Here is a 23,695-nt window from a genome sequence, read left to right on the forward strand (position 1 = left end):
AAAGCGTATGGGAGCTTAAACTATAAATGTTTAATCAAACGTGTGAGGAAGCACGAGAGATGTGAGGGTATTTATAAGTTTGTCAAAAAAAAAATTCTTTTCTAAAATACCCCTAAACTAGTTCTTATTTAGTTGTTGGAAGAAATAAATTTAACTTTTTTTTTATTTTATATTTTCAATTATAAAATAATTAAAAAATCCTTAAAAGTTGTCATTATATGATTGTTAGGACGGACATACTGGTCATTTGTCTCTCTAAGCAACCAATAGTCGATCGCTAGATCATGGGGTCGACCGTTTAAACCCCAACAATCAATCAGTTAAGCTTGCTTTTTCATTTAAAAAAAAAAATCACATAATCATTTTTTTTTTTTTGCTATGCCACTCATTCGCTTGCATAATCAGTTTTTTTATTAGTTACACGAAGAGAGAGAAGGAGATGGGAGATTTTGCATTTTGAGGTCAACTTAGTCTCACATCGGTTGAGGAGTGGGGGAGCCAAAGGCTCGCAGCCGTGCCTCTTTTACCCTCAAAGATGTTTTTTTGAAAGTCTTCAATATTTTTGAAGGAATAAAACTGTGAGGATTTTGATTATCTAGACTAGCACCCCCAAGACAAAACGTGATTGTCTTGTTATTGGCTCGTACAGTTTTTGCTGTCAGCCTACTCCAAAGTAAGCAGCGGCGATAGTTTTGCATTTGCCAGTAGTATTTACACCCAGAAGTCCATCTGCCACCAAACTGGCCATGAACATTTAACCAATTGAATTCTCCTTTTTAATACTCGGGGGAAATAAAAAAAAAGGAAAGAAAGAAAGAAAGACTCGATATTGAGGTGATGGAACAAAAGAGTGTCCTTTTCATTAGCCCACCTGCATCTTTTGCTTCGACGATTAAATAATTTGAAACAAGAACCTGAGACGACGATAGTTGAAATTACTGTGTACGACGAACATGACGGTGGCTTTGAGACACTCTACAAAGCAACGGGCTTGCCTTAATTAGAAGGCAAGTATTACACCACATGTACGTTTCATGAAAATGGATGCATGTTACACCGTGTATTAGGTGAATAGCGCTACTTTAGATCATCAAACCGTTGGGCTGATGGCCCATATTCAGCCCATATGGGCTTTATCAGCCCACAGCCCACACCCCCTCTTAACCTAACCCTAATTAAGATTAAGGGGGTGTGGTGGCTGTGTTTTAGAGGCAGATTAAAGCTATAAAAAGGCAGCAACGAGGCAGATCTTTGGAGGGACGAGATTCCAAAGAGAAGAAGGAGAACAAGGTAGAAAAGGAAGAGAAAGAAAGGGAAGAAGACAAGGACAACGCAGAGAGACTGTTCACAATCATCTAGCAGTGTTCTCATCTCAGGTTAGATCAAATCTACAGTAGACTCTTGCTGTGATTACTTGGGGAGGTTTTAGATATTGTGGGCAGTGACGTGATCCTTGTATCCCAGTTATTCTCTTGTGGTTGTTGCTAGGGTTTTGGGCAAGAGATTGAGATTTGTATATTCATTATTCTCATAGTGGATTATCTCTAGTTTGCCCCGTGGTTTTTACCCTTCACATTGAAGGGGTTTTCCACGTATATCTTGGTGTTCTGTTTGATTGTGTTTCCATTTTATTCCGCTGCGTATTTTGGTCTTCTAGTATTTGGTTATTCCTGTTTATATCCCCATCAACTGGTATCAGAGCGAGGTTTTGGTTATTTAATTTTTGTATTTGAACATGGAGGCCAGTAATATTTCTCGTATGATTAGTTTGAATGGAAACAATTGGATGATATGGAAACCAAGAATGGAAGATCTCTTGTATTTCAAAGATTTGTATGGACCTTTGCAAGGGGATAGTGCAAAACCTACAACTATGACAGATGATGAGTGGAAGAGGTTAGATCGAAAAACAATTGGGTTTATTAGACAGTGGCTTGATGATAGTGTCTTTCACCATGTTTCTACTGAAATTTCTGCATATTCTTTTTGGAAAAAGTTGGAAAGTTTCTATGAAAGAAAAACAACTGACAACAAAGCTTTTTTGATCAGAAAACTTGTGAACCTAAAATATAGAGAGGGTGCTTCTATTGCTGAGCATTTGAATGAAACACAGAGTATTACTAACCAGTTATCCTCTATGAAAATGTCTCTTGATGATGAGTTGCAGGCATTGTTACTTCTCAGTTCATTACCAGAAAGTTGGGAGACACTGGTGGTTTCCCTTAGTAATTCTGCGCCAGATGGTATTATCGCTCCTCTGAATCTCGACTACTTCTCCTACTACCTCGTGGACCGCAACTCCATCTCAAAGTAGTGCAGCGTTTTTCACAGATGTCCTCTAGGATCGTTGCGTCGGCCTCCTTCGAAGCTGAACAAGGGCCACCACGCCGCGCCCTCTTCTCCTCCCTATGTCGGCATTCTATACTATTGCCCTTCCTCTGCCTCTTCCTGCAGAAGCAGAGCCGACGCAGCATCGCAACTGCTCCCCAACCAACGACCTCTCCTCCTCATTCCCGCATCTCGTTCGAGCGAGAAGTGCCACTACCATCATCCTTGTTGTTGGGCTGACAGCCCAAAGTGGGTTCAGCCCATGGTGGGCTTTATCAGCCCACAGCCCACACCCCTTTGACCTAACCCTAGATCAATATAAGGGGGGTGTGGTGGCTGCGTTTTGAGATGAGGGTGGCTGTGTTTTTTGGGCAAAAAAGGGCAGCAACGTAGAGATCTTCGGAGTAGCAAAGAGGAGAAGAAAAAGGCAGAAAAACAAGAAAAAGAAAGGGAAGAAAATAAGGACAACGTAGAGAGACTGTTCTCAATAATCTAGCAGTGTTCTCATCTCAGGTTAGATCAAATCTACAGTAGACTCTTGCTGTGATTACTTGTGGAGGTTTTAGATATTGTGGACAGTGACGTGATCCTTATATCCCAGTTGTTCTCTTATGATTGTCGCTAGGGTTTAGGGCAAGAGATTGAGATTTATATATTCATTATTCTCATAGTGGATTATCTCTAGTTTGTCCCGTGGTTTTTACCCTTCATATTGGAGGGGTTTTTCACGTATATCTTGGTATTATATTTTATTATGATTTCATTTAATTCCGCTGCATATCATGGCCTGTTAGTATTTGTTCATATACAAAAGTTATTCCGCTTTATATCCTATCAACTGGTATCAGAGCAAGGGTTTTGGTGATTTAATTTTTGTATTTGAATATGGAGGCTAGTAATATTTCTCGCATGATTAGTTTGAATGGAAACAATTGGATGATATAGAAACCAAGAATGGAAGATCTCTTGTATTGCAAAGATTTGTATGGACCTTTGCAGGGGAATAGTGCAAAACCCACAACTATGACAGATGATAAGTGGAAGAGATTAGATCGAAAAACAATTGGGTTTATTTGACAGTGGCTTGATGATAGTGTCTCTCACCATGTTTCTACTGAAATTTCTGCATATTCTTTTTGGAAAAAGTTGGAAAGTTTCTATGAAAGAAAAACAACTGACAACAAAGCTTTTTTTATCAGAAAACTTATGAACCTAAAATATAGAGAAGGTACTTCTATTGCTGAGCATTTGAATGAAATATAAAGTATTACTAACCAGTTATCCTCTATGAAAATGTCTCTTGATGATGAGTTGTAGGCATTGTTACTTCTCAGTTCATTACCAGAAAGTTGGGAGACACTGGTGGTTTCCCTTAGTAATTCTGCGCCAGATGGTATTATCGCTATGAGTCAAGTAACAAGCAGTTTGTTGAATGAGGAGTTGAGAAGAAAGAGTTCAGCAACATCTCAGAATGATTCACAGGCACTTATCTCAGAGAATAGAGGAAGGTCAAAGTCTAGAAGCAGTTCACGTATGGGTAGGAGCAAGTCAAGATCAAGAAAAGATATTGTTTGCTATAACTGTGGTGAGAAAGGACATTACAAGAACCAATGTAAGCAACCTAAGAACAAGAAAAAGGGAAAAGAAGTGGAGTCTACAGAGTCAGGATAATACTACAGCTACAGTGTAGGGTGGTGATTATTTGATTTTGTCTCCTTCTGATGATATTTTTTCTTGTGTGTGTTAGGATCTTGAGTGGGTGATTGACATAGGTGCTTCTTATCATGCTACACCACGGAGGGAGTTTTTTGTTACATACAGGTCTGGAAACTTTGGTGTTGTCAAGATGGGCAACTATGGCACAGCAGACATCATTGGCATGGGTGATATCCATTTAAAGACCAACCTTGGCTGCAAGTTGGTACTTAAGGATGTGAGGCATGTGGTTGACTTGAGGCTGAATTTAATTTCAGTTGGAAGACTAGATGATGAAGAGTATGAAAGCAAATTTCACAGAGGGCAATGGAAGCTCAGTAAGGGTTCTCTTGTTATAGCTAGTGGAAAGAAATGTCATACTTTGTACAGGTTGCAGGCTAAAGCTTATGGTGAGCAGTTAAATGCTACGGAGAAAGACTTCAGTATGGAGTTGTGGCATAGGCGATTGGGATACATGAGCGAGAAGGGGCTGCAAGCTCTTTCCAAGAGAGAGGTATTACCAGATCTCAGAGGTATACATCTGAACCCTTGTATTGATTGTTTGGCTGGTAAACAATATAGAGTTTCATTTGCTAGTGCTGCTTTGTCTAGAAAAATGCATGCCTTAGACCGTGTTTATACAGATGTATGTGGTCCTTTGAGGACAAAAACTCCTGGTGGATCTGTTGATGTTCTTGGTATAAGTGGTGCACTTTATTTTGTCACTTTTATAGATGATTTTTCCAGGAAAGTTTGGGCTTATGCTTTGAAGACCAAAGATCAGGTTATTAATGTCTTCAAAGAGTTTCATGCCAGGGTTGAAAGGGAGACAGAAAGGAAATTGAAATGCATAAGATCAGATAACGATGGTGAGTATACGGGATTGTTTAATGACTATTGCAGGTCACATGGGATCCAACATGAGATGACAGTTCCTGGTACACCTCAGCATAATGCAATTGCAGAGAGGATGAACCGCACCATTATGGAAAAGATCAGATGTATGCTTTCACAAGCCAAGCTACCCAAAAGGTTTTGGGATGAGGCTTTGAGGACTGCAGTTGATGTGATCAACTTATCACCATGTACAACCCTAGATGGTGATGTTGCAGAGCATGTATGGTCAGAGAAAGATGTTTCCTACAGGCATTTGAGAGTATTTGGTTGTCGTGCATTTGCACATATTCCAGATAATGAGAGGTCCAAGCTGGATGGTAAGTCTAAAGAATGTATTTTTCTTGGTTACTCACATGATTAGTTTGGTTACAGGCTTTGGGATCCAGAAAAGCAGAAGGTGTTTAGGAGCAGAGATGTGGTCTTCTTTGAGAATCAAACTTTTGAGGATCAAACCTTTGAGGATTTGAAGAAGAAGGCACCAGCCAAGACTTCTGCAGAAGGATTAGCAGATTATGACCCAGTTATTCCTCCAGTATATCAGGGTGATGGGGGAGATGTGCAGGAAAATAATGTAGAGCCTGATGTTGATTTACCTGTAGGACATGTTGAGCAAGAAGAAGCAGGAAAGCGAGTTCCCGCAGAACCTCAGTTGAGAAGATCTTCTAGACAACGTCAACCTTCCAGAAGATACTCTACAGATGAGTATGTGATGCTTACTGATACAGGTGAACCAGAGAGTTACTAGGAAGCAGTTGAGAGTGAGCAGAAAGAGAAGTGGTTAGTTGCTATGCAGGAAGAGATGGATGCTCTTCAGAAGAACCACACTTATGATTTGGTGCTGCTACCAAATGGAATGAAGGCCTTGAAGAACAAGTGGGTTTTTAGGTTGAAGACTCAAGAATATTGTTCTCAACCAAAGTACAAAGCTAGATTGGTTGTGAAAGGCTTTGGTCAAAAGAAAGGTATTGACTTTGAAGAGATATTTTCTCCTGTTGTTAAAATGTCTTCTATTCGTGTTGCTCTTGGTATTGCTGCTAGCCAGGACTTGGAGGTTGAGCAGTTAGATGTGAAGACAGCTTTCCTTCATGGTGATTTGGAGGAGGAAATTTATATGGAGCAACCATAAGGCTTTAAAGTCAAAGGTAAAGATAATTTTGTCTACAAGTTGAAGAAGAGCTTGTATGGGCTAAAGCAAGCTCCAAGACAGTGGTACAGAAAGTTTGATTCATTTATGACAGAAAATGGATACAAAAGAACGGCTTCAGATCATTGTGTGTACATCAAATGGTTTGGTGAGGATTTTATTATTCTCTTACTTTATGTTGATGACATGCTTATTCTTGGGAAAGATATGTCTAAAATTGACAGGTTGAAGAAGGAACTGAGTGAGTCTTTTGCAATGAAGGACATGGGGCCAGCAAAGCAAATACTAGGCATGCAGATTTCTCGTGACAGGAAAAACAAGAAGATTTGGTTGTCACAGGAGAAATACATCGAGAAGGTATTGGAAAGATTCAGTATGAGCAATACTAAGCCAGTTGGTTCTCCTCTTGCAGGTCACTTCAAGTTGTGCTCAGAACAGAGTCCGTCAAGTGATGAGGAGAAGGAGAAAATGCAAAAGGTTCCTTATGCTTCAGCAGTTGGAAGTTTAATGTATGCAATGGTATGTACGAGGCTAGACATCTCATATGCAGTGGGTGTTACTAGCAGATTTCTTGCAAATCCAGGCAAAGAGCACTGGGCAGCAGTGAAGTGGATTTTTAAATATCTCAGAGGGAGCTCTAAGGTTTGTTTAAGCTTTGGAGGTGGACCACTTGTGTTAACAGGTTACACAGATGCAGATATGGCAAGAGATATAGATACGAGGAAGTCTACTTCAGGTTATGTACTTACTTTTGCAGGGGGAGCTGTGTCATGGCAATCCAGGTTACAAAGGTATATTGCTCTCTCCACCACATAAGTAGAATATATTGCTGCTACAGAGGTATGCAAAGAAATGTTATGGATGAAAGAATTCTTACAAGAATTGGGGCTGAAACAGGAAAATTATGTAGTGCATTGTGACAGCCAGAGTGCCATCCATCTGTGTAAGAACCCAATGTTTCATTCCAAGTCAAAGCATATAGATGTCAGATACCACTGGATTCGAAATGTATTTGAAGAGAAGCAGTTGCAGCTTCAGAAAATTCATACAGATGACAACGGAGCAGACATGTTGACGAAGACCTTACCAAAAGAAAGACAGGAGATATGCCGACAGTTAGTCGGTATGACTTCACATTGAGGAGTCATGGGACAGCCTCCCTTATGGGCTGAAGGGGGAGGTTGTTGGGCTGATGGCCCATATTCAGCCCATGTGGGCTTTATCAGCCCACAGCCCACACCCCCTCTTAACCTAACCCTAATTAAGATTAAGGGGGTGTGGTGGCTGCGTTTTAGAGGCAGATTAAAGCTATAAAAAGGCAGCAACGAGGCAGATCTTTGGAGGGACGAGATTCCAAAGAGAAGGAGAACAAGGCAGAAAAGGAAGAGAAAGAAAGGGAAGAAGACAAGGACAACGCAGAGAGACTGTTCACAATCATCTAGCAGTGTTCTCATCTCAGGTTAGATCAAATCTACAGTAGACTCTTGCTGTGGTTACTTGGGGAGGTTTTAGATATTGTGGGCAGTGACGTGATCCTTGTATCCCAGTTATTCTCTTGTGGTTGTTGCTAGGGTTTTGGGCAAGAGATTGAGATTTGTATATTCATTATTCTCATAGTGGATTATCTCTAGTTTACCCCGTGGTTTTTACCCTTCACATTGAAGGGGTTTTCCACGTATATCTTAGTGTTCTGTTTGATTGTGTTTCCATTTTATTCCGCTGCGTATTTTGGTCTTCTAGTATTTGTTCCTATACAAAGGTTATTCCTGTTTATATCCCCATCACAAACAAGGTACTCTTTTAGATGGATTTGCCTAAGAGCACTCCGGGAAAGAGAACATTTCTTTCTTGGGAAATATTTTGCACCATGAAAACACCTTTAACATTTTACCCGACTCTACCTAAGTTCATTGAATAAGCTTGCGGTCCCAATCCCATGAATGTAGATTTCTTCCACTCCACCAAGCTCCATAGACAATCTTATAAATTGGAGGTGCCAATTGATAGAAAATATGTTTTTCATTAAAATTTATTGATATGTTCTCTCTATTTATACAGGTTAGGAGAGAGGATTTTCCTTAACAAAGTAGTGAGATTTCCTCATGCAGTTGAGAAAATTGTATCTACTATCATGCCCTTGTAAGATGGTGCTCTTGTCAAGGATATTGATTTTGGACCGATACATTGAAAATAGTTTACGGGTGAAAGGTTTCGTAAGTAAATTTGCTAGTTGATCAACCGCATATACGTGAAACATGTAGTTGATGTTGGATAACTTGATCTCGCACGAAGTGAAAGTCGATAGCAATATGTTTTATCCAGGAGTGAAACATTAGATTGGTGCATAGGTAGATAGCTCCGACATTATCATAATAGATTGTAGAAGGAAGAGTGGAGTCGATGTTGATTTCCTTAGCAGATTCGTGACCCAATTGAGTTCTACAGCAATGATGGCTATGACATAGTATTCAACTTCAATTGTAGACCATGCAATTGTCTTTTACTTCTTAGAACTCCAACTGATTGGATTAGCTTTAAGGAAGACAATATACTCGATGTGGATATTCTATCATCAAAGTTTCTTGCCCAATCAGTATTAGCAAAGGCATGGAGATAAAGTGGAGAGTGTTTACAAAAAAAGAGACCATGATTGAGGGTCCCATTAAGATATCGTAAGATTCGTTTGACTATAGACAAATGTGTAGTAAATGGTCGATGTATAAATTATGATAATTTATTGACCGTAAATGAGATATTTAGATAGATGAGAGCTAAGTATTGTAAGAAGCTAACTATTTATCAATATTGAGTGGGTTTCGTAGTAGGACTTCAATCACATAATTTGAGTGATTCACTAGTAGAGAGGGGAGTTGTAACCTCTTTTATATCTTATATATTTGTCTTTAATAATAAATCTTGAATGTACTTTCTTTATGATAGAAAGAGACATGAAGATGTCTATATTACTTCGACTCCCAAAAAGTAGCTCAAGGTTCCTAAATCTTTAAGGAAGAATCGATCTGGCAATTGCCTCATGAATAATTGGATCTATATAGGATTGTTAACCATGACAATAATACTATCTACATACAACAGAAGATATATTGTGGCTCCATTTTATTATCGTAGAAATAACGAGGTATCAGACTTAGAGTTGATAAAGCCTGTTGAAATAAAAAATGAGCTAAGTTCAGTGTCCCAAGCTCTCGGAGCGTGACGAAGTCCATAAGTAGCTTTTTGTAGTTTGTAAACATGCCTTGGATATTGATTTTGGACCGATACATTGAAAATAGTTTACGGGTGAAAGGTTTCGTAAGTAAATTTGCTAGTTGATCAACTGCATATACATGAAACATGTAGTTGATGTTGGATAACTTGATCTCGCACGAAGTGAAAGTCGATAGCAATATGTTTTATCTAGGAGTGAAACATTAGATTGGTGTATAGGTAGATAGCTCCGACATTATCATAATAGATTGTAGAAGGAAGAGTGGAGTCGATGTTGATTTCCTTAGCAGATTCGTGACCCAATTGAGTTCTACAGCAATGATGGCTATGACATAGTATTCAACTTCAATTGTAGACCATGCAATTGTCTTTTACTTCTTAGAACTCCAACTGATTGGATTAGCTTTAAGGAAGACAATATACTCGATGTGGATATTCTATCATCAAAGTTTCTTGCCCAATCAGTATTAGCAAAGGCATGGAGATAAAGTGGAGAGTGTTTACAAAAAAAGAGACCATGATTGAGGGTCCCATTAAGATATCGTAAGATTCGTTTGACTATAGACAAATGTGTAGTAAATGGTCGATGTATAAATTATGATAATTTATTGACCGTAAATGAGATATTTAGATGGGTGAGAGCTAAGTATTGTAAGAAGCTAACTATTTATCAATATTGAGTGGGTTTCGTAGTAGGACTTCAATCACATAATTTGAGTGATTCACTAGTAGAGAGGGGAGTTGTAACCTCTTTTATATCTTATATATTTGTCTTTAATAATAAATCTTGAATGTACTTTCTTTATGATAGAAAGAGACATGAAGATGTCTATATTACTTCGACTCCCAAAAAGTAGCTCAAGGTTCCTAAATCTTTAAAGAAGAATCGATCTGGCAATTGCCTCATGAATAATTGGATCTATATAGGATTATTAACCATGACAATAATACTGTCTACATACAACAGAAGATATATTGTGGCTCCATTTTATTATCGTAGAAATAACGAGGTATCAGACTTAGAGTTGATAAAGCCTGTTGAAATAAAAAATGAGCTAAGTTCAGTGTCCCAAGCTCTCGGAGCGTGACGAAGTCCATAAGTAGCTTTTTGTAGTTTGTAAACATGCCTTGGATACTAAGGATGGATGAAACCAAGAGGTTATTGCATAAAGACATCTTCAATTAGAGTCCCCTGTAAAAAGGTATTGTTAACATCCAATTATCGTAATTATCAACTTTTAGTAGTAGCCAACTCAAGATAAGTCAGATTATTATAGGTTTAACAATAGGATTAAATGTCTCAGTGAAATTAACACCAGGTCGTTAATGAAACCCTTTGGCAACTAGACGTATTTTACATCTAGCAACGGATCCATTTGAGTTCTGCTTAATTTGAAAGACCCACTTACACCCAATGATATTTTATGTGATGAAAGGGTACAAGGGTCCATGTTGAGTTATAGAAGAGGGCATCATATTTTTCACATATAGCTTTACGCTAATGTGGAGATTTTTGGACTTGAGTGAGGGTGGTGGGTTCAATGGTCTTATATGAGGATTCTGTGGTAGTATATAGGTCAAGGATTTGACGTGATTTAAAAATATCACTTTTGGAACCATGTTATTATTGGATGTTCAAATATTATGGGATTGTGAGGTTATGTTGTTGGTATAGGTGGTGGAGAGTCATTGACACAAGTCGAGTCAAGCTGAGGTACTTCAGTGTCACTAGGCCTAGAAGGAGGTAAAGATAATGGTTGTGTTTCTGAATGTGTTGCATCATCAATGGGGAAACTTGAGAAAAAGGGAGTTGAGAAGTAATTGTGGGAATAGGTAGCTGTTAAACTAGAGTAGTAGTAGAGTGTGGATCTTGAGGGTAAGAACTGGATGGTGTCTCATAGGAGGCTCATCCGATAGGATCGGAGGTATATTCTAGTGATAAATATTTATTGGAGTGACTTGCACGGTAGGAGACTCATGGTTTTGGAAAGGAAAGGTAGACTCCATAAAATAACATGACGTGATACAAAGACTTTTTAGGTTTGAGGGTTGTAGCATCGGAAAGCATTATGTTTAAGAGAGTATTCTATGAAGACGTAAGGCTTAGATCTTGATATTATCTTATAGGAGGCATAGAGACGTAACCATGGATAACATAGATAACCAAATACTTTGAGTTTCTAAATATTTAGATATTTGTAAAATAGTATTTCAAATAAGGACTAATATTGTAGGACTGGAGTAAGCATACTATTTATAAGGTATACTACAGTTTGAAATGTTGCTAACCAAAAGATTAAAGGCATGGAGGCCTAATATAGAAGTGTGAGACCAGTTTCAATTATATATCGATGTTTGCATTCGGTAGATTCAACTAGTTGAGAAGTGTATGGGGGTGACTTGAGATATTGTATACCATAAGTTGAGAGATAGGATATCAGGGCTTGATATTCACCTCCACTATAGTAAACTATTTTGATTGTAGACTGAGAGTAGTTTTTGACCAACTTTCTAAGATTGGTAAAGACTATGAAAACTTTAGATTTATAGTAAAGATGATATAACCATGTGTACTTAGTAAAATAATTTATAAAAATAACATAAAACCTAAATTTGTTAAAGGAAATGGTTAAAGCAAGGCCCCAAACATCAGTATAAATAATTTCAAATGGTTTAAGTAGGGTATAGAGGATATACCAAAGAGTTGTCTATGACTTTTATTGCTAAGACAAATATCGCAATGAGTTATAAAGTTATTTAATTTAAAAATAGAAAGATAATAACTAGAAAGTAATTTTTGCTGAATAAGAGATGACCATGATGACGATGCCACACATCAGTTGGAGCTACAACCGAAGAGTGAATAGTGGGTTAGGTTATTTGTGGAGCTGACGACTATTTGTAAATATTGTCTCTATTTTGACCTTAGACTAAGGATGCCCCGATGCTCAAATACTTATCAAGAAAAGAGTCAGAAAAAAATTCAATTGAAGTATTATTATGTTTACAAAATTAAGAAACAGAAATGAGATTTCATTTAATATGAGGTGCACACAGAACATCATCGAGTGTAAAACTTATGGCATATGAATTGAGCATTGTGGAACTAGTATAAGTAATAAAAAATTATTTACCTTCACCGATGATGACATCTTCATTTTCGTCATAGTTGTTATGGATAGACAAGTTCTGAAAATCAGAGATGATGTAATGAGAGGCACTAGAGTTCACAATTCAATTAGGTTAACTAGTAGTCGGAGTAGTCATGAGATTCACTTGAAACCATCATGATGGAGTAGAGAGTTCGGGTCAAGACCGACAGACTTTTGCGGAGTGTCCAACTTTATCATACAATTGGGATATGACTCTTTGTTGGCTTGTGAGGTCAGGACACCAGGGCAGATGATTATTGGAGTTACCATCTTGATATAAATGTTGATGATGTGGATAAAGGGGGGGTTTGTTTGGGACCCATAGGGTCGGGAGATATCTTGGCCAAACCTTGGTTGATGTTCTTATTATACTAGTTACTCTTCCTTTTGGACTTTTAATTGACTTAAGCTATGATGGTTGGTTCGAACAACTTGTCCTTGCACTTCAAATACGTCTCGTAGTTAGTCAACTTGTCATAGAGTTCTTTGAATGACATTAGTGAGTCGTGTACCTGAATTACAGCTACTAATTCCTTGTACTTATCTCGTAGGCCATTAAGGGTATGAATTATGACTTCTTCGTTACAGAGGGAATGACCTATCAAAGTCAAGTCATCGATGATAACTTTGATATTTTGTAGTTAATCAGTAATGGTACTTCCCTCTTATTTTATTTTCATTAGACTAGATAGAAGATTGAGCATGCGAGTACGCGAACGATTTTCCAAGGTTGTTTATAGCTTGTACCATACTTCTATAGTAGTCGCACATGAAGATATCAATAGGGCAACGTATTCCGCAATTGAGGCTTAAATAGCTTGGAGGATGAGATGATCTTGAGGTAACCATAGTTTGTGAACTAGATTTGGTATTGGATTGAGTTCTTTGGGAATGTTGATCATTACTGATGGATAACTAAGAGAGTCATCGATGTAGCCTAGTAAATCGTATCCAAATAAGAGATTAGAAAACTAAGCTCGTCAAGATGCATAGTTGTTACTTTTTGATAACTTGAAAGGGATTAGTATGGCAGCATTTATGGAGATAAGTCCTGTACATGGAGAAGCACTATGACTCCATACAGAAATAATAACTGGAATGTCAGAAATAAATGATGAAGATATATGAGGATGTGTACTGATCCGAGGACTCATGGGAGTTTGCGATAGAACAGTAAAGAATTGATTCATGTACTAGCTTGATTTGATTGTGCAATAGGAGGGATACAAAGCAAAGTTGTAACTCTCCTTTTATGTAAATTTTGCAATAAAAGATATTTGCAGAAGGGGTTCGGGCAAGCAATTGTCCGTGGGTTGAAGATGTAGCCTGCGATCAGAGAATCACAACCATTGGAGGAGGAGAAGCAGCACTTGTGAACGCAACAGTAAAGGCGCCATGGTGGCATAGAATGACAGTGGAAGAAGATAGTCATTGTTCACCAAGGAGGAAAGTGTTGATATGATCAACATCACCGAAGGCGGTAGATCCGGGAAGGGGTCACCTTGCACACGAACACAGGTTGTTGGTCTTAAACACTCGCTTGGGAGAGAAGAGGAGAAACAGGGGAAAAATAATCTGGGGGAGGAGCCTTCGGTAGTGGAAGTCTTTGGCTATAGTCCGCCATAACGATGACTGCAATCTGTGAGAGATCTATAGTTCTTATCACAGATCTGTGAGAGATTTGAAGTTCTTACCGTAGATCTGTGAGAGATATACAATTTTTGTCGTAGATCTACGAGAGATCTGTAGTTTTTGTTGCATATCCGTGAGAGATCTGCAGGTCTGGGATGGTATAGTGTTGTGACTGTGACTTCAGGGAATCACAGTGAGGAGGGTCAACAGCAACAGGAAGAAGAAGAGAGCGGCCCACGATTAATAGATCGCAGCCGTTAAAGGAAGAAGGTGCACAATGGTCGGTGGCAGGGTTCAGAGAGCAACGATAGAGGCTGTGCGAGGTGGAGTAGGACACGACAGAGCTGCTCTCACCTAGGTGCAACTTCGCCCAAGGCCATGCCTAGGGCACCATTGTAGTGCAAACTGGGCCCAGCGAATGTTTAGCGAGGATGGCTGCCTCCTAGCAGGGCGGTAGTGATCGGGAATCAGTGGCGAATGTGACTAGGTTGGCGTGGGTGATGACCCTTTAGAGAGGCGAGGCTGATGAGGCTAAAGAGGGATGGGAGCAGCCCGGCGAGATGTGGTTGAGGAAGCTATGTTAAGGAAGAACAAAGAGCAGCTTGGATGAAGCCTTCGAAGTCGAGCGCCATGAGCAGAAAGTTGCCTTGATGCGACGGATCCGCCGAGGGTGGCGCAGGTGATGGATGGACTATTGAGTTGTGGTCGGTCGGGTGGCAACAGGGGTAGGATGCATCCAGTGGCCAACTTTGGAGATGCGAAGAAGCGTCGTAGTCGCTGCTAGTCAGCCGTCGTCATCTTAGATCAACGTCGTCGAAGGTGAGCCGAGGTAGAGGAGGAAGACTAGGGAGATGCGTGCGTGACTCACCAAGCACTTCTACCATTATACTCGGCCATGAATTGCATGGCTCGATGAGGAGATGTCATGCTCTGTGTGAACTACGACGTCTTTAAGCGAGAAATCGATTATAGTGAGGAGATGTCATACTTTTGCAGGAACGACAAGGGCTGGCAGGGATTGGTGAGAAGCGATTGGCTTTGATACCATGATAGAATATATGTTTTTCATTAAAATTTATTAATATGTTCTTCCTATTTATACATGTTATGAGGAAGGATTTTCCTTAATAAAGCAGCGAACCAAAGTAGATCCCTTGAAGTAGCAACACCACTCGAGCGGGATGGCTGCCCAAGCCTATACGCGAACGATCCGGTCCTCCAATTCTCCGCCTCCTCCCCCTTCCACCCGTCGTCATCAAAGTTCTCAGCATAGCTGTCGGAGTCGTTGCTGGCCGTACGCGGCGCCCTCACCCTGGTCATCAGGCCAGCCCAGGTGACCCTCCACGCGTGCATCGTTGTCCACCGGCGTCGACGGACTTAGAGCCCCGCGGCCTTCACAACCCCGCGTTTCACCATCACCCATGCTGTGGACGGAGACCCGCTTCTCGTGAGCCTGTTCTCCTGCTGGTTCCGGTATAAGAAGCCCAATGATCGGTGCCAGTGGTTCCCTCCTCTTCTTTTTCTTATCGATACATGGGAAGAGAGAGAATGACAGATTGGCAAGAGAGGGATCTCAAAGCCACCGTTGAAGGGACTCGGCAGGGCTTCTTGACAACCATTAATCGACCAACCCTGCATCCAGCAGTCCGCCTCATGTTGTTGCAATACTCAACAACGTTAAGTGGGCTCCAGGGCCACTGGGCCCACTTAGTCGCACTTCGTAGTCTACAAGTTACGTGGTCAGTATACAGCCCATGTCAACCATGCAACTTAACATGGTTGGGCAGTCATATGCAAGACTTGTAGTAAAGAGAGAACAACATTGATGGACATCTATACCCCACGTTGCGATCCCTTCACGGCTTTTAATATCCGATGTAGTCTGTCGTTCATAGTGAAACGAACGGTCGCCTCCTTAAACCCTTGGCTTCAAAACCCTAATATGACGGCCGTCTCACTCCTACGCCGATCCCTCCGCCTCCACCTGTCCCCCGCTCTCTTCCGCCGCCACGGCCGCTCTCTCTTTACGTCCTCCCCCCTCGCCGCTTCCTCTGCTCTCTCGCTTTCTCCGAGCCATGGAGCGATTCCGCGGGGCCTTAGGCCGCCATCCTCTCTTCTCTTTCCTCGTTTTGCTTCCTCCAACATCTCCGGTGACGAGAACCTCAAGCGGGTGATAGATTCCGAGATCCAGTGCGCACAGGAGTTGGACAACCATGGCCAGGTAACTTTGACGTTAGCTTGTGTCTTTTCCCCCTCTTTGGTTCCGATCCTTTTCTACAGAGATGAGATTAACTAACGATTTGGGTCGACGGATTCCTGGAGTCGTCTAATTCTTTTTCTTCTTTGCCCTTTCTTTGCGAAGAATATTTGAATTGCTTGCAAATTATTGATTGTTTTCTACTTCTTTATTTTCATGATCCGATTCTGCACTCCGTTTGTTTTCTTTATTCAGAAATCGATGATGAAGCTAAAATTGAGATTTTGTTCAGCAAGATTCTGTTGAACTTTATCTTGTAAAACTTGTTTCTTCATAAAGAATTTGATTGCAGCAAAGGGGTCATCTGATAGTTGATATAAGAGATTTCAGTAGGATTTATTAACTAGACATAAGATCATGGGGAGATGTTTATTAGCTTATGCATATTCTTAGAGATAGTAGCAGTATAGGTGAGCTGGTAATCAAACTGTCTACGGTAGGTGCTATCGTCCAATTTGCCTTCATGTGTTTTGCTCAAACTCTGTTTGGTACATTTTAAAAGTAAGTTCTAGTTTCTTATTAGGATTGATTGGATCTGGTTTTCAACATTATTTATAGTTAGTAGTTAGTGGCCATCTTTTTGTACTAATTTTAGTGAAATTGATTGATGTACTACTTTTAGTTATTCAACAAGTAGTCACTTACCTTTTGTGATTGACTATTCAATTGCTGACTTGTTGTTTTGCTTGATTTGTACCCTTTAATAAAATGCTTATTTGCTTTGTTTAGGAAGTGGATGTCCCGGAGAACTTCCCTTTTGAGATTATTGATAGTCCTGGTGATCAGGCAGTCTTCCTCAAACGAGAGTTTGCTGGTGAGAACATCCAAGTCACGGTCTTGATGAATTTTGATGAGCAGAATGACATGGAGGAGAATGATGAAGATGATGGGGATGATGAGAGTAATGAAAGTTCCATGGAGCCAAGCGTATCTTTGGTTGTAACAATTGAGAAAGGGGAGAGTTCTTTGTTAGAGTTTTGTTGCAACCTCAACGCTCATGAACTTGAAATTGAGAGCATGGTCATCAAGAAACGTGATGACCCTGATGACCAAGGAGCATATCAAGGCCCTGAGTTTTCGTAAGTTTTGTTCCTTTATGCTCTTTGTATTTGTTATATATCGCATATTCTTAGGGAGTTGGTCTTGACTATTGACTGAATTTCTGCCATCAGCACAAAAATAAAACATGTTTTGTATGATTATAATCTCGACTTTTGATTGAGTTTTTCCATTCGGCACTATGTATGTGAATAATCTATTAAGAAGACTTTTGACTGAATTTTTAACATTCAGCACAATGTAGAGCATTTTCTTGAATCTGTCTGAGGAGCAGTGATTGAAGAGGACCTCTATGAACTAAGGAAAATAACTTAGGTTCCTCAATTGTAGAACTAAATAGTTTTAATATTGCGGGATACTGAAACATAATGTGCCGTAATGCTTTTTTTTGGAAATCCAGAAATGCAGAATTTGAAAATTTTTTTGAGGCATTATTATATGATAAATTTATATTTGTTCATGTAAGATGGTTTGAATAGTTGAATTTTGCCGTTTGCTTCCAAGATTTGCAATGTAGAATTGCCTTTATCAGTAACAATTCATGAATTATTAGATCCTTGTGGTAAACGTAGGGAAGTATATGTTAGTGTTGCTCTAAAGTTGCTCTATTGCAGGAAAGCCCATGTCGCATCCCCGATTGCTGGGATTTACCATTGGTTGTTTCCTTTTTGGAATATCAATAGAAAATGATGCCCTGATATTCGATCTCTGTGGCTGCAGGGATTTGGATGAGAACCTACAGAAGGCTCTGTACAAATACCTTGAAGTTAGAGGTATCGAGAGCTCCCTGTTTGATTTCTTGCATGAGTACATGTTGGCCAAGGATGAAAGAGAATATTTGACGTGGTTAAAGAACATGAAAGAATTCGTCGCCAAGTGAGACATCTTACTATCGGGGAGATGTGCGACTTATGCCTATCATTTAAAGCTGCTGTTTTCAATTGTTTTCCTTTTTTCTCCACAACATTTTGATTAGTCCGGGAGGGGTTTTGAGGAATTTACATCGCCTTTTGGATTCTCACTTTCTTTTGAATTTACAATAATTGAGAGTTAGAAATGACAGAAGATTGCTACTGTAGTGTGTCCTCCATGGTTAGTCAATTATGGTATTTGATCCAAGTTCAATTGGTACATGACATTGTCTGTTTTGGTTCAATCTTTATGTAGGATGAGGATCGAGGACGTAACGTAATGAATCGATTTAAAAATGGATTGCGTGGTTATCATTTGTTTGTGAATCTGTTTCTTGCTATATCGTCTGTTAATCTGATTATATGTAAACACAAACTCTGCTTCGACCTATTTACTCTCAGGGAAGATGGATGATTGCTTTATACAGTTTATTGTAATGATATTTACTCTCAGTTTATTGTAATGACTAAAATATCATAATAAGTTAATTTTGATGATGTTGTTCTTAAACTATTATAAATATCAATTTGAATCAAAATATAATATATCAAATAATTTTTTTATTTCATTCGATTCATTGATGGTGTTTTCAAGTAAATTTTATAAGATTTTTATTATGATGGTCAAAACATTTTAATAAGTCAGAATATCGTAATAGGTGAAAAGATTTTTAAGGGGTCGTTTGAGTATTTTTCAAATTACGAGCATCGTTTAGAGAAAAAAATGAAACGAGATAAATCGATTCAACATGACAAATTAAATCAATACTCAATAGAGATTAACTTATATATATAAAAATATGATTTTAAATATTTATCCTTATTCGATTATTAATAAAAATAACAAAATATGAAGATATTTTAAATAAGGTTATGATGTTTTTAAAAATATTATAGTCTATTTAAAAATATTAAAAAAATTAAAGTTGTTCATTCTTTCGATCGATCAATCGTCTACCAAAAAGGACTGATGTTCTGTCCAATCTTATCAACGATATTTTGGAGAATATAAAAAAAAGATCAATTAAAAATATAATAAAGAATATCTCTTAAGAAAGCTTAAAAAGAATGGGTTTTTTTTTATTTGACCATTTAAATTTAAAGCATCGTTTCTCCGTCACAGAACATTTAAGACTGCACTTGAAACAAGTAAGAGCAGTACACCGTACGTTGTCGATGTTTAAACATCAGCTCAAACGCTGCCGGTTCGCTGGATGTGGATAGCTCTCACCGTGTTGTAAACGATCGATGAGATATAGATTTGACTTGACACTACTTTGTCTTCATCCCGCCCATCCATCGGTGCAAGTTCGTGTTCACGCGCTACGACGTCTTTTCTTCCGTCATACGGCCACGATCACATTACGCGCACCTTTGACCGATAAGACAATGATTGATAGACTATCTAACCCTTTATAACTAGATAAAATATATAATAAAATTAATTAAATTTTAATAATATATATATATTAATTAAAAAATTATATTATAATAAAATTTCTTAAGAGCATATTCTTGATCAACTCTCCTAATAACTTATTCTAGACAATCTGTCTAGAATAAGAGAGAAAAAATAGAAATAGTCCATTACAATTTTTCACTCAACCTTCTTAATCCATTAATCTAAATAGTCCTATGAAAAGATAGAAAAAAAATAAAAAAAGAATGTCTAGTTCTTCTTACAGATTAATAGTAGTTTTTGGATAAAGGGATAATAACTTTATAAATCACACAGAGATCTTTTTCAAATGGCATCGAAAGATACGCATCATAAATCCGATGTAATGTTATTTGATTTTAATTCTAGTATAAAAGTTTTTTATTATAAATAGCATATCATAGATTTTATGCTTACAATTGGCATCAAAGCTTAGGTTCTTGAGATCAAATACGTTAGATTTGTTATTTTTATTTACAATTCTTCAATGATTCATATATTTTGTCAATCTAAATTATTATCTACTCTGTCTTGTCCGCGGGCAATGTTAAATTAATATATAATTTAATTATATTTGATCATGACTATATTTTGATTAGTTATTAATTGAATTTAGTTTTGATCAAATTTAGAAAGGATTAATTTTTTATTTTGATCAACCTATTTAATTGGGTTGATATTTAGCCCAATTATGGGCTTGCTTAAATTAAATAAAATTGATTGGTTTAATTTAATATTTTATAAAAATATAAATTATAGTTTTCTTTTATAGTTTTCTCATATAACTTATTAATTATATTTTACATATGGTAAAAAAAATCTAATTATTATTCTTAGATAGTTCTTTGGTTATTCACATGTATATATTTGAAATTATGAAAGAATATTTATCTTTCATATAAAGACATGATTTATATGTTATTATGATTATAATTATTATATAAGTTTTCCTTTTGTTGATTAATGTTCAATAATTATTATGATTGTTAATTTATTATTGAATTGCTTAGCATAAATTAAATTTAAAAAATTTACTAAATATTATTTGTAACTCATCTCTCTAAGTTTTATCCGTAACTACTAAAGTGGTTTGGAATAATAGGTTTTTGGGATGTGAATTACAATAAAAGTCTTGTCATTTATAGGATATTTTAAATTATATTTTATATTATTGTATTGATCTTGTAGTCACCAAAGTGATATAGATCAATGGCTTATAAAATTATATTAAGGAACTAGTCCTAAATGATATTAAGGAAATAATATTCATAATGACACATATAATTAGGAGATTTAGATAATCTCAAATCAGAATCAACTTCAAATAATTATGTGATATAGTAAGATAATACTATTTTAAATATTCTTGCAGTTTAGGGTTATGTACCCAAAGGTAGTAATATTATTTCACAATGATGGTATCAGTCCTCCATAGATAATCTTAAGTGAACACTAGATATGTCAATATTTCACCCAAAGATGAAATATGAAGGATATCAATAGTCCATCAAATTTTAGAAAATTAAAGTATTAATGTTATTTTATATTTTATAATGGTACTTATATGTTTATATATTCTCATGCATCTAGTGTCCCTATATTCTCTGGATCAAATTATTCAGAATAGTTAGAGCATGTGCAATTCATATTGGGTGTATTAGATCTTGACTTAGCATTGCTTGTTGAAAAGCCTATAGACTTGACTGATGAAAGTACTGTGGAACAAATTAATGAAATGAAAACTTGAGAAAAATCTGATAGGATTAGTTTAATGTTCATAAGAATAACGATTACAAATAACATAAATACTTCATTACCGATTGCAACTAGCGCACGAGAATATTTGAAGGTTATTGAAGATAGATTTAAATTTACTGATAAGTCATTGGCTAGTACACTATTAAAAGAACTGACTATGGTTCAATATATTGGCACTCGAGGAATTCAAGATTACATCCTCAATATGACTGATAAAGCTATAAAACTTAAAGCATTAGGTATGAATGTTGATGATTCTTTCCTCATGCAATTCATTATTAATCCTCTTCTTTCTTAGTTTGGCCCATTTAAGATTCACTATAATATAAATAAGGATAAGTGGGACTTATAATGAGTTAATTAGCATGTGTGTTCAAGAAAAATTAAGAATAAGGTAGGAAAGTTTATATAATGTCATGACTACTACTCAAGGAATTAGTAATAAGAAAAGAAAATTGAAGTATTATTCATCAAAGAAATTTATTGGGTTTGAAAATATTAAATAGGCTAATGAAAAGAAACCTTTTATAGTAAAGTGTGTCTTTTGTGGCAAGAAAAGACATGTGAAGGAAGATTGATTTTGGTGCTTCAACTCATATTACTAATAATATGCAGGGATTTCTTTCAATCCGGAAACCAAAAAAATATAAAAGATTCATCATTATAAGAAATCGTCTCAAAGTGAAAGTGATGTCAATAGGGACTTATCGTCTACGCTTAAAGTTGGGTCATCTAATGAATCTTGTTATTTAATTTTTAGAAATTTAGTTTCTCTATCTAGAATTGATGAGTTATGATATTATCTTTCTTTTGATAATGTTAAACTTAGTATATTTTATGATTTAACAAAAGTTGGTTTTGGAATTTTATGTGATAGTTTGTATAGAATTAATTTGAATCTTGAGTTTGCAAAGATACTATTGCCCTTGCAATCAAGTGTTGAATTGAAACGTAGTTTCAATAATAAAAGATCTTCTATATTATGGCATAAACGATTGGGGCATACCTCCATGGAAAAAATTGAAAGATTAGTAAAGGATAATATTTTGAAATATTTCGACTTCACTGATTTTGATATTTGTATAGATTGTATGAAGGGAACTAAATATACAAAGAAAAATACCATAAGAAGTAAAGAATTCCTTGAGATTATTCGTACTGATATCTACGGACCATTCTATATTTTCTATTTTAGTGGAGAAAGATATTTCATCACATTTATAGATGACATATCCAGATATAGTTATATTTATCTAATACATGAAAAGTCTCAAGCCGTTAATACTCTTGAAGTGTACATAAATAAGATCGAGAGATAATTAAATAGAAAAGTTAAATTATCAGATTGATGGGCGCTGAATTTTATGGCAGTATAATGAATTCGAAATGTTGGTCATTTTGCTAGATTCCTAGAATAATGGGGTATTTGTACTCAATATCCATTAGCAAGTATACTATAATAGAATGGTGTTACTAAAAGGTGAAATCGTACTCTTATGGATATTGATAGGAGTATGATCAGTTATTCCTCTATACCTGAGTTAATGTGGGGTGAAACTCTTAGGACAGCTATATACATCTTGAACAGGATTCCTAGTAAGTTGGTTTCATCAACTCCATTTGAGTTATGGACTAGTAGAAAGCCTAGTTTGAAATATTTATATATTTAGGGGTGTCTTGCAGAGATAAGAGTATTTAATCCACATGAAAAGAAATTAGATCCAAGAACTATTTCTGAATATTTTATTGGTTATGCAAAAAAATCCAAGAGATACAAATTTTATTGTCATAATCATAGCACGAGGATAGTATAATCTGGTAATACAAAATTCCTAGAAAATGACGAAATCAACGATAGTGAAAAATCTCTAAGGATCAATTATCTCGTACCATCTCCTATTTGATAAATTATTATTTCTTAAATCAATGAGAGAATTGACAAGAGTGAACAATAAAATAACATCGATGAACTCTCACGTGATGTTGATGTCGCCGTTAATTATCTTGTAGAATAATTACAATTTCCAACTTTAAAAAAATCTCAAAGGAAAAGGAAACATACCATTTTTGATGATTATGTAGTATATCTATAAAAATTAGATATGATATAGGAAAACAAGACTCATCGTTTTTACAAGCCATAGAAAGTAATGATTCTGAAAAATGGTATAATGTAATGAAAGAATAGTTAAAATC

At 36.9% G+C, this 23,695-nt stretch overlaps 1 protein-coding gene across 1 annotated transcript; it reads left to right on the forward strand.

Annotated features, from left to right (window-relative positions):
- The first annotated feature begins 15,954 nt into the window (after positions 1-15,954).
- Positions 15,955-18,615, forward strand: LOC103974402 (uncharacterized protein At2g39795, mitochondrial). The gene is made up of 3 exons (XM_009389224.3): positions 15,955-16,297; positions 17,063-17,412; positions 18,113-18,615. The coding sequence occupies exons 1-3, from the start codon at positions 16,019-16,021 to the stop codon at positions 18,270-18,272; spliced, it is 789 nt and encodes a 262-aa protein (XP_009387499.2). The 5' UTR covers positions 15,955-16,018; the 3' UTR covers positions 18,273-18,615.
- Positions 18,616-23,695: the final 5,080 nt, after the last annotated feature.

This window comes from Musa acuminata, chromosome BXJ1-1 (genome assembly GCF_036884655.1).
Source record: "Musa acuminata AAA Group cultivar baxijiao chromosome BXJ1-1, Cavendish_Baxijiao_AAA, whole genome shotgun sequence".
NCBI classification, from domain to species: Eukaryota; Viridiplantae; Streptophyta; class Magnoliopsida; order Zingiberales; family Musaceae; genus Musa; species Musa acuminata.

Bases quoted from the DNA above. Each gene is read 5' to 3' on its own strand.
- LOC103974402 (XM_009389224.3), top strand. From the start codon at position 16,019: ATGACGGCCGTCTCACTCCTACGCCGATCCCTCCGCCTCCACCTGTCC. The intron at 16,298-17,062 runs GTAACTTTGACG...TGCTTTGTTTAG, and splicing joins AGTTGGACAACCATGGCCAG to GAAGTGGATGTCCCGGAGAA. The intron at 17,413-18,112 runs GTAAGTTTTGTT...CTGTGGCTGCAG, and splicing joins TATCAAGGCCCTGAGTTTTC to GGATTTGGATGAGAACCTAC.